Below are 11,310 nucleotides of genomic sequence, written 5' to 3'. Positions count from 1 at the left end.
AACATTCTAGACACCGCAATAAAGTGTAAAAAAAAAAAAAGAACTTAGTATTTTGTTCTCAAAATGTTTGCCATATGGTTATTGTTATCGTGACGGGCCTAAATACTGTAAATAAACAGAAGACTTTATTTTGTTGTTTCACGCCAAAATGAGACTGTTTTCTACGGAAGATAATTTGTTCAGTTATATTTTGAATTTTAAATCCTGCTGAATTTCTCACTTTTTAGAAGTTTTTTAACTTTGAAAAACTATGTTTAAATTATTTTTATTCTGAATTTTAGTTGCTGAAATGTGAACTTTTTCAATATGTTTCAAATTCAAAATAAAAATGTCACCTTTTAAATATTCAGCACGGATATTTTCGAGCTCTGTCAAAATTCATAGTGTAAAATTTGCAACAAAGATCCAAGATGCCAAGGTGTTTATATTGAATTTTAAACACTTTGAAAATGTACAATTCAAAATAATTCAAAAATGTTTTTTCAGAGTTAAAAAAATTTAAAGTGAGAAATTCAATGTTATTTAAAATTTAAAATGTGATGAAACAAATTATCTTCCATAGCTTTAACACTGAATATAATAATAAATAATCTGTAAAAAGTTTAGGAGGCAAACCGTGAGGAAGAGCACCACCCTGGAGGCATCGGCCGAGTCCAAGTCCCTGCAGACGTCCAACATCTGCGGATCACAGCTCTGCAGCAGCCTGGAGACAAACACACATTTACACATCTACACGAGGTCAGAGGTCACACTACAGATATCTAGAGATGGATAAATACAAATAAGTAATTTTCTAACAAGTACTGTGATTAGTTTTGTGATTTCTGTTTTAATAAAAGGATTCTGTTCAAAGTTTTACATTTGGCTAAAACTACAACCTCCTACTAAAGAAAACTGGTGGGAAAGGGTAAAATCATGTGTATCCTGCCTTTGATGTGTGGATGGGTGTATGTGAGTGAGTGAATATGTATGAATGTGTATGTGTGTGTTTATTAATTCATAATGTTATTTTTATTTATTTAGTTTGGTGAGGGGTCATTAATTAATCGGGGAAAGGGATTAAAGGGAAACAAATATATATATATGTGTGTGTGTGATATATATGGATGTGCTTATACTCGTGTAAATAGCAAAATGGACACTTAACATCTCTAATGAAATTAATAAACATATATTAAAAGAACAAAGTTTCACATTTGAAACACGTCCAGAAGAATCAACAAAAAGACTGAAATCTGAACTGACAAACAAACACAAGAGTCACGGAGACACGGGGAGGGCATCTGACTCACTGGGACTTTTCAGAACATGTTTGTACAGATTTAAACTACAGGGTTAGACGATTTTTTGTTGTTTGTGGAGGATCTTATGGTAATTCAAAAACTGTAGCTTTTGTGATTGTCTGTAGATATTGTGATGTTTGACTCGATTGAACAGCAGGAGAACATTTTAACAGTTTAATTTTCAATAGTTTTAGGAGTTTTATCAGATGAAGACGGTTCGTTAAGACCAGAGTCCGACTGTTTTACTCTGAAATACAAGTCAAGTCTCGAGTCTGAATAACGTTGCTAACAGAAGAAACTGATTCACGTCTTTAAATGATCTCTGGGTGGATTTTATCTTTATAAAACTTGATCAACGTGAGATTTTAACAGAATTAAAAACAAAAACACTTACGCTCGGACTCGGGAGGCGGCCATTTTCTATTTTCAAACCACCGCCTTTCAATGAGCGCTCTCATTGGTCAAATCCCAGTGACGCTCAGAAATCTATACTTTTATTATTTATTATTTATTTTATTTTTTTATTATTTAAATTTGTATTAATATTACAACATCATACAGGGTCAAAACAGAAAATAAATGTGTATTTCTCGTATCATTTATCAAACCACCGCCTTTCAGGAAGCGCTCTCATTGGTCAGATCCCAGTGACGCAGACGCTACAGCAGCCAATCAGAAGAGGCATCAACAAACACGCTCAGAAATCTTTACTTTTATTATTTATTATTTATTTTATTTAAATGTTTTTATTATTTAAATTTGTATTAATATTACAACATCATACAGGGTCAAAACAGAAAATAAATGTGTATTTCTCATATCATTTATCAAATATTTGAAAGAAAGAGCCGTTAAAAAAAAAAAATATTATTATTATGATGACAAAGTGAAACTAAGCGGATTTAAACATGTTTATTAAATGTTTAGGCGTTTATTTGTTATAATTTGAAAGGTAAATTAAATAATATAGATATAATTGGGTCACGTGATCGGGTGAGAAATCAGTGTTGAGCGGCGGCTAACGGGACCGCGCGATCCGCTGGAAACATCCCGAACAAATTATTAAGAAAAACATTAAAAAAAAAAAAAAAAGAGGCGTGACGGCGCTGAGAACCGACGGGGAACATGAGCTAACGAGCGCGGGGCCGGTGAAGCTCGTCGGTGAGTGTGCGCGGCTCTTTTCTTTATAAAAAAAAAAAAAAAAACGGGAGCTAAGCTAAAGATGCTAACAACAAGCGTCGGTGCCTTTTATCCCCCGCGCTGCACCTGCCACTGACACCTGCCACGCCGCACCTGTCTGTCCTGCTGGGCCGAGCACGAACCGAACCCGTGCTTTATTATCCCTGTGTGTCTCTGTGTTCGCAGCCGAGTCTAAATCCTGCAGAAAAGTCCCAAATGTGTCTTTAAAGAGCCGCGGGTTTATTCTAGTGGCTCCGTGTTGTCGGACAATGGCCCCGGGCTCGTGCTTTTTCCCTTTTATAATCCACATTTCATTTACTCTTCGTCCTTTCGCGGCATCGCTGCGAGCTCCGTAGTAATTATAGAATGTGATAATAATGCGTTAAATGTTTTTTGTGGTGCAGAAAGTGAGTGATGTTGTAACGACGCCATAACAGGCCGGAGACGCGCAGCGGACTCCACTCTCCTCTGCAACAAAACCAAGTGGAAAGAGTATTTATGTAGTAATAAACAGTGATGGGAGGGTCACTTTTACAATGTAATCCCCTACAGATTACAGATTACACACCCCAAAATGTAGTTTGTAACGTAATCCATTAAATTACTTAAAGTGAGTAATGTAATCTGAATACTTTGGATTACTTGATTTGCTGTAGAGAAACAAAGACGAGGAAATCTTCACATAAGAAGTTTTATCTGTTAAAAGAAAATAAAAAGGCCGAGTCTTTACCAGATTAAAAATATTATTGATAGAAAAGGAGAAGACACGGTCCATGCAGCCTGGTTTAGTCCTGTTAAATCCTGGTTTAGACCTGGTTTAGACCTGGTTTTAGACCTGGTTTAGATCTGGTTTTAGACCTGGTTTAGATCTGGTTTTAGACCTGGTTTAGATCTGGTTTTTGACCTGGTTTAGACCTGGTTTAGATCTGGTTTTTGACCTGGTTTAGACCTGGTTTAGACCTGGTTTCAGACCTGGTTTAGACCTGGTTTTAGACCTGGTTTTAGACCTGGTTTTAGACCTGGTTTTGACCTGGTTTTAGACCTAGTTTAGACCTGGTTTAGACCTGGTTTAGACCTGGTTTTAGACCTGGTTTTAGACCTGGTTTCAGACCTGGTTTCAGACCTAGTTTAGTCCTGGTTTAGACCTGGTTTAGACCTGGTTTTAGACCTGGTTTAGACCTGGTTTTAGACCTAGTTTAGTCCTAGTTTAGACTTGGTTTTAGACCTGGTTCAGACCTGGTTTAGACCTGGTTTAGACCTGGTTTAGACCTGGTTTAGACCTGGTTTTAGACCTGGTTTAGACCTGGTTTTAGACCTAGTTTAGTCCTAGTTTAGACTTGGTTTTAGACCTGGTTCAGACCTGGTTTAGACCTGGTTCAGACCTGGTTTAGACCTGGTTTAGACCTGGTTTAGACCTGGTTTTAGACCTAGTTTAGACCTGGTTTAGACCTGGTTTTAGTCCTGGTTTAGCCCCAAATGTGAAAACGGGAAAATCCCTCTGTGTTTAATCAATTTATTTCAACAAAGTAACTGTAATCCAATTACCCACTCACTGAAACAGTAACTGTAACTGAATACAGTTACTCATCAATTTGTACTCTGATTACATAACTCCAGTACATGTAATCTGTTACTCCACTACACTGGTAATAGAGTACATATATTTATGCTCCGGCTGCAGTGACTTTAGTTCTGTTTAAATTAGTGGATAAATGCAGTGGACATGTTCATCCAAATCCACTTTATTTCTACATTTTACAAACAAAAGTGCTGCAAACACAGAACATTTATTTATTTATTTATTTAATTAATTAATTAATAGGGACAGTGCACATTAATGAGCATCTACAACAGTAACAGTGTAAATATGACAGATTATAGCAAAAATGCTCATGTCCGTCTGTCGTCCCTCGGCAGGTGACGCCACAAATTTAACTGAAAAAAAAACAACAAGTGACAATAGTGACGGTTCTAAATTAAAAGTGTCCACAAGTCTGTTTTTTTACAGAAGCCGAGAGGAGTCGCAACAAACGCAAACGCCGCGACAAATACAAAAGCCACGACACAACAGAAAGCCACAACACACCAAAAAAAGCCACAACGGAAATGATGTCACGACAACGGAAATGTCCCACGGTCACTTCCGTTGTGGCTTTTTAATGTGTTGTGGCTTTTGTTTTCACATTTTGGGCTAAACCAGGACTAAACCAGGACTAAACCAGGACTAAACCAGGACTAAACCAGCACTAAACCAGGACTAAAACCAGGACTAAACCAGGTCTAAACCAGCACTAAACCAGGACTAAACCAGGTCTAAACCAGGACTAAACCACGACTAAAACCAGGACTAAACCAGGTCTAAACCAGGTCTAAACCACGACTAAACCAGGACTAAACCAGCACTAAACCAGGACTAAAACCAGGACTAAACCAGGTCTAAACCAGGTCTAAACCAGGTCTAAACCAGGACTAAACCACGACTAAAACCAGCACTAAACCAGGACTAAACCAGGTCTAAACCAGGTCTAAACCAGGTCTAAACCAGGACTAAACCAGGACTAAAACCAGGACTAAACCAGGACTAAACCAGGACTAAACCAGGTCTAAACCAGGTCTAAACCAGGACTAAACCAGGACTTAAACCAGAACTAAAACCAGGTCTAAACCAGCACTAAACCAGGACTAAACCACCACTAAAACCAGGACTAAACCAGGACTAAACCAGGACTAAACCAGGACTAAACCAGGACTAAACCACAACTAAAACCAGGACTGAACCAGAACTAAACCAGCATTAAACCAGTACTAAAACTGGACTAAAACCAGGTCTAAACCAGGTCTAAACCAGAACTAAAACCAGAACTAAACAAGGTCTAAACCAGCACTAAACCAGGACTAAACCAGGTCTAAACCAGGTCTAAACCAGGTCTAAACCAGGACTAAACCAGGACTAAAACCAGGACTGAACCAGGACTAAACCAGGACTAAACCAGGTCTAAACCAGGTCTAAACCAGGACTAAACCAGGACTTAAACCAGAACTAAAACCAGAACTAAACCAGGTCTAAACCAGCCCTAAACCAGGACTAAACCACCACTAAAACCAGGACTAAACCAGGACTAAACCAGGACTAAACCAGGACTAAACCAGGACTAAACCAGGTCTAAACCAGGACTAAACCACAACTAAAACCAGGACTGAACCAGGACTAAACCAGCACTAAACCAGGACTAAAACTGGACTAAAACCAGGTCTAAACCAGGTCTAAACCAGGACTGAACCAGGACTAATCTAATACAATATGACACTAACAGTAGATGGGCATCATTTAAGGCAGCAGTGATCTCGTTTGTATTTGTCGCGGCGTTTGTGTTTGTTGTGACGCCTCTCGGCTTCCGTAGTTTTTCCTTTAGCCGCCGTTTGAAGTGGGATGTGAAAGTGTCCAGTGTGTTGGAGTCTCTCTCATTGATTTGTTTGGTTTGGTGTCAGTCAGAGTTAAATCACAGACTTTTCCCTCGACTAAAAGAGCGTGTAAAGTCCCGGGTGTGGCCCTGAACCCACTGCAGCACATTTTCGAGGAGACTGTTCTGTTTGGAAGCTCGGCAGGACGGAGCCCAGTGACCCGACCCGTCTTCTTCACAGTCAGTCTGAGCTGATGTCGGCTGAAGGCTCAGGATCTTAAAGTGTAAACTGAACAGAGTCGAACATTCTTTTGTGCCATTCGCCGTTAATCTGCTAAACTCAGATAGTGCAGTTAAAAAATAAAAGTGAAAGGCTCAGGGAGTGTGTGATCAAAAGTGCACAGAGGTCAGAGGTCAGGGGAGTGTGTCATTATTAACAGAACACAACACTGCAGAGGGTTTGTCTGTAAGAATGATTAAAGCTCCTGTTGGTGCATCAGTCGCGCTCACACTTGGTCTCGTATCTGTTTTTGTTCTATGGTTTTGTTTCTGTGGTGTTTTGTGTTGTGTTTAAGGATGGGCATGATTAGACGATTAATCGATTAATCGATAATTGATCATTAAGAATTTCATGGATTCCGTTCATTTTAATGGACAAACTGAATGTATGTGTGTGTGTCGTGACCAAACAGGTGTGTACATGTGTCTCTGCATCAGAAGGAGCGACACACAAACAGTGGGTCAGTCTGTAACGAACCGAAGCACAAATGTGGATTTAACCAGGATTTGTAGAAGAAATTCCACACTTTCCGTTGCGTTGGGACAAGTGTGAGTCCATGTGCACAGTGGATAAAGCAGCACATATGTTTCTGTGTCCAGTGGGAAAAAGTTTTTCCAGGTGAGAGTCGCTCAATGTGGATGACGAGGCCCCGCCCCCCTCCCCCCGTACGCTGTCCTGGTTTTGACAAACACAAATCTGGTCACACTGACCTGTATTCACCTGAGTCATGTCTTTTAATCCAACACAAGTTGAACCACATCAGCGACACAAGAGCTGGAGTTTTATCTTCACTTAGTTTATGTAAATTAGTGATGTGGTTTTAAGTTTTGTTTCGATTGTCGGCAAATCTTTTACTTCAGTTGAAAATTCTCTCATTTTCAATAAGATCAGGGTCACGTCCAATATATTTGTGGACAAACTGCTCGTACTTTTGCCTCGTTACTGGCTGTAAATCCTGACAATAAGAACTCTTCTCCATATCTGTGTTCTCCAGAGACGTGTTTGTTTGTCGTGTTTGTTTGTCGTGTTTGTTTGTCGTGTTTGTTTGTCGTGTTTGTTTGTCGTGTTTGTCTTCATTTCCTGCCCTCCGCCTGAAATTCGCTCGTCATCGTGATCACGTGACTGAAACCCTCCTGTTGAGATTTAGTTGTTGTAAATCTGCAGCGTCTGTCTGGAGAGGGTTAAAATGAACAGTTTTTGTGAGGAGCTTCGTGTGTTTTTTAAATGTCAGAGTCGGCCCAGCGTCAGTCCCAGGTTTTTAAACTAGTGTGACCAAACGTCCGTTTTTCCCTGGACATGTCCGTATTTTGCGTCCTGTCCAGGGCATCCGGGTTTTTTTTTTTATAAAGTGATGCAAATGTCCAGGTTTTCATTTCCGTTCATTGGGGACATTAAACTGAGCGTCTCTCGTAGCGTCTGTGACTCAGAAGGAGCGAGACACAAACAGTCGGTCAGTCTGAAACACACTGAAGCACAAAAGAACATTTAACAACGACTTGTACAAGAAATTCTCCTTTTTCCGTCCCGGTCGGGACAAGTGTGAGTCCATGTGCACAGGTTGAGGTGAGAGTTCAGTGTCCCTCGTTTATCGTGGGAGTTATGTTCTAAAAATAACCTGCGACAGGTGAAATCCACCAAGTATCAACTTTATATTTTACAATTATTCTATCTGTTTTAAGTCTGTAAAACCTCAGCACAAACTTTATACACTTTTCTCCGACAGGATCGACAGGTGCAACACTTTTTACTTCCTTCTTAAAACTTGTTGCTGCTGTCGTCCTTTTGTTATTTTCCTCCTTCTTTATGTAACAAACTGAAGATTCATTTATTCTGTAATGAAGCCGACAGCACAGAGTCCAGTACAGGACCGCACCTGCCAGGACAGGACCGCACCCGCCAGGACAGGACCACACAGCACACTGCCAGGACAGGACCGCACCTGCTCGTTAACCAGCGATTATATCAAACTTTTGCGCTGCCTACGACACGGACTGAACCAAGACTGAACCAGGACTGAACCAGGACTGAACCAGGACTGAAGAGGAGGACTAATCCACGACTGAACTAGGACTAAAACAGGACTAAACCAGAACTGAAACAGGACTCAGTGTCAGGTCGGGTTTGGAGGTGACGCAGGAGAAAGGAGCGGCTCAGCTCCGCACCTCACGGAGTTAAACGCGGGAATCGCCCGATCGCACTTTGTGGACAAACTGCTCGGGGTTTTCTCTCTTAAATCCAAGATTAGTCCTGGTTTAGTCCTGGTTTAGACCTGGTTTAGTCCTGGTTTAGACCTGGTTTAGTCCTGACCCACCCGTGTGTAATTACTATCCGCCTGTAATACACAATGCGCGTTCATACGCTGTAAAAAATTGCAAAATTGCACCAAAAAAATGTGAGAAATCTGTTTTCACAAAGAGAAATATGGTCACCCCACTTTAAACTCTTCCAGTGTCTTTGTGGACGGGGTGTTGTTGTTTTTTACTGAACGTCCTGCACACAGTTTTCTTTATACTGAGTTCCAGGAACGAGTTCTTGATCCACTTTTAGCTGATGTCAAATCAAAATAAAAGCAAAACCATAAAAATCAAAACAGCAGTAAAATAAATAAAAGACTCAGAGGATCACGTGAGTCTGAATTCATTTTATTCAGAGTTAAGTGAGTTTTATTCTGCGTTAGAGCTGTTAGAGTTAGAGTTGTTAGACTTGTTAGAGTTGTTAGACTTGTTAGAGTTGTTAGAGTTAGAGTTGTTAGAGTTGTTAGAGTTGTTAGAGTTGTTAGACTTGTTAGAGCTGTTAGAGTTAGAGTTGTTAGACTGTTAGAGTTGTTAGACTTGTTGTTAGAGTTGTTAGAGTTGTTAGAGTTAGAGTTGTTAAAGTTGTTAGAGTTGTTAGACTTGTTAGAGTTGTTAGAGTTGTTAGAGCTGTTAGAGTTGTTAGAGTTAGAGTTGTTAGAGTTGTTAGAGTTGTTAGAGTTGTTAGAGTTGTTAGAGTTGTTAGAGTTGTTAGAGTTGTTAGAGTTGTTAGAGTTGTTAGAGTTGTTAGACTTGTTAGAGTTGTTAGAGTTGTTAGAGTTGTTAGAGTTGTTAGACTTGTTAGAGTTGTTAGACTTGTTAGAGTTGTTAGAGTTGTTAGAGTTAGAGTTGTTAGAGTTGTTAGAGTTGTTAGACTTGTTAGAGTTGTTAGAGTTGTTAGAGCTTGTTAGAGTTGTTAGAGTTGTTAGACTTGTTAGACTTGTTAGACTTGTTAGACTTGTTAGACTTGTTAGAGTTGTTAGAGTTGTTAGAGTTAGAGTTGTTAGAGTTGTTAGACTTGTTAGACTTGTTAGAGTTGTTAGAGTTGTTAGAGTTGTTAGAGTTGTTAGAGTTGTTAGACTTGTTAGAGTTGTTAGAGTTGTTAGACTTGTTAGACTTGTTAGAGTTAGAGTTGTTAGAGTTGTTAGAGTTAGAGTTGTTAGAGTTGTTAGAGTTGTTAGAGTTAGAGTTGTTAGAGTTGTTAGAGTTGTTAGAGTTGTTAGAGTTGTTAGAGTTGTTAGAGTTAGAGTTGTTAGAGTTGTTAGAGTTGTTAGAGTTGTTAGAGTTAGAGTTGTTAGAGTTGTTAGAGTTAGAGTTGTTAGAGTTGTTAGAGTTGTTAGACTTGTTAGACTTGTTAGAGTTGTTAGACTTGTTAGAGTTGTTAGAGTTGTTAGAGTTAGAGTTGTTAGAGTTGTTAGAGTTGTTAGAGTTGTTAGACTTGTTAGAGTTGTTAGAGTTGTTAGAGTTGTTAGAGTTGTTAGAGTTGTTAGACTTGTTAGACTTGTTAGACTTGTTAGACTTGTTAGACTTGTTAGACTTGTTAGAGTTGTTAGAGTTAGAGTTGTTAGACTTGTTAGACTTGTTAGACTTGTTAGAGTTGTTAGAGTTGTTAGAGTTGTTAGAGTTGTTAGAGTTGTTAGACTTGTTAGAGTTGTTAGAGTTGTTAGACTTGTTAGAGTTGTTAGAGTTGTTAGAGTTGTTAGAGTTAGAGTTGTTAGAGTTGTTAGAGTTGTTAGAGTTAGAGTTGTTAGAGTTGTTAGAGTTGTTAGAGTTGTTAGTTAGAGTTGTTAGAGTTAGAGTTGTTGTTAGAGTTGTTAGAGTTGTTAGAGTTGTTAGAGTTGTTAGAGTTAGACTTGTTAGTGTTGTTAGAGTTGTTAGAGTTAGAGTTGTTAGAGTTGTTAGAGTTAGAGTTGTTAGAGTTAGAGTTGTTAGAGTTAGAGTTGTTAGAGTTGTTAAAGTTGTTAGAGTTGTTAGAGTTGTTAAAGTTAGACTTGTTAGAGTTGTTAGAGTTGTTAGAGTTGTTAGAGTTGTTAGAGTTAGAGTTGTTAGAGTTGTTAGAGTTAGAGTTGTTAGAGTTGTTAGAGTTGTTAGAGTTAGAGTTAGAGTTGTTAGAGTTGTTAGAGTTAGAGTTGTTAGAGTTGTTAGAGTTAGACTTGTTAGAGTTGTTTAGAGTTGTTTGTTAGACTTGTTAGAGTTGTTAGACTTGTTAGAGTTGTTAGACTTGTTAGAGTTGTTAGACTTGTTAGAGTTGTTAGAGTTGTTAGAGTTGTTAGACTTGTTAGAGTTGTTAGAGTTGTTAGACTTGTTAGAGTTGTTAGACTTGTTAGAGTTGTTAGACTTGTTAGACTTGTTAGAGTTGTTAGAGTTGTTAGAGTTGTTAGACTTGTTAGAGTTGTTAGAGTTGTTAGAGTTGTTAGACTTGTTAGAGTTGTTAGACTTGTTAGACTTGTTAGAGTTAGACTTGTTAGACTTGTTAGAGTTGTTAGAGTTGTTAGACTTGTTAGACTTGTTAGAGTTGTTAGAGTTGTTAGAGTTAGAGTTGTTAGAGTTGTTAGACTTGTTAGAGTTGTTAGACTTGTTAGACTTGTTAGAGTTGTTAGACTTGTTAGACTTGTTAGAGTTGTTAGACTTGTTAGACTTGTTAGAGTTGTTAGAGTTGTTAGACTTGTTAGAGTTGTTAGACTTGTTAGAGTTGTTAGACTTGTTAGACTTGTTAGACTTGTTAGAGTTGAGTTGTAGACTTGTTAGACTTGTTAGAGTTGTTAGAGTTGTTAGACTTGTTAGAGTTAGAGTTGTTAGAGTTGTTAGAGTTGTTAGAGTTGTTAGAGTTGTTAGAGTTCTTGTTAGAGTTGTTAGTTAGACTTGTTAGAGTTGTT

The 11,310-nt window shown here is 38.6% G+C and overlaps 1 protein-coding gene and 1 pseudogene across 6 annotated transcripts in view; one reads left to right on the top strand and one right to left on the bottom strand.

Annotated features, from left to right (window-relative positions):
- The window catches only part of si:dkey-225f5.4 (uncharacterized), a 10,325-nt gene extending 8,528 nt beyond the window's left edge, over positions 1-1,797 (bottom strand). For all 6 annotated transcript variants that reach the window (XM_055152479.1, XM_055152480.1, XM_055152483.1 and 3 more), the window contains exons 1-2: positions 1,678-1,797; positions 616-703 (exon numbers count right to left, since the gene is read on the bottom strand). In XM_055152479.1, coding sequence (XP_055008454.1) covers positions 616-703; positions 1,678-1,741 — 152 coding nt within the window. In that variant the 5' untranslated portion in view covers positions 1,742-1,797. The remainder of the gene's footprint in view (positions 1-615; positions 704-1,677) is intronic.
- Positions 1,798-2,301: 504 nt separating this feature from the next.
- The window catches only part of LOC110169271 (WAS/WASL-interacting protein family member 2-like), a 28,608-nt pseudogene continuing 19,599 nt past the window's right edge, over positions 2,302-11,310 (top strand).

Source organism: Boleophthalmus pectinirostris, unplaced genomic scaffold (genome assembly GCF_026225935.1).
Source record: "Boleophthalmus pectinirostris isolate CB_2022bp ecotype Guang Dong unplaced genomic scaffold, ASM2622593v1 HiC_scaffold_17, whole genome shotgun sequence".
Taxonomy (NCBI): Eukaryota; Metazoa; Chordata; class Actinopteri; order Gobiiformes; family Gobiidae; genus Boleophthalmus; species Boleophthalmus pectinirostris.
The sequence above is the reverse complement of the archived record's forward strand: the minus strand, read 5'-3'. Positions and strand labels throughout refer to the sequence as shown.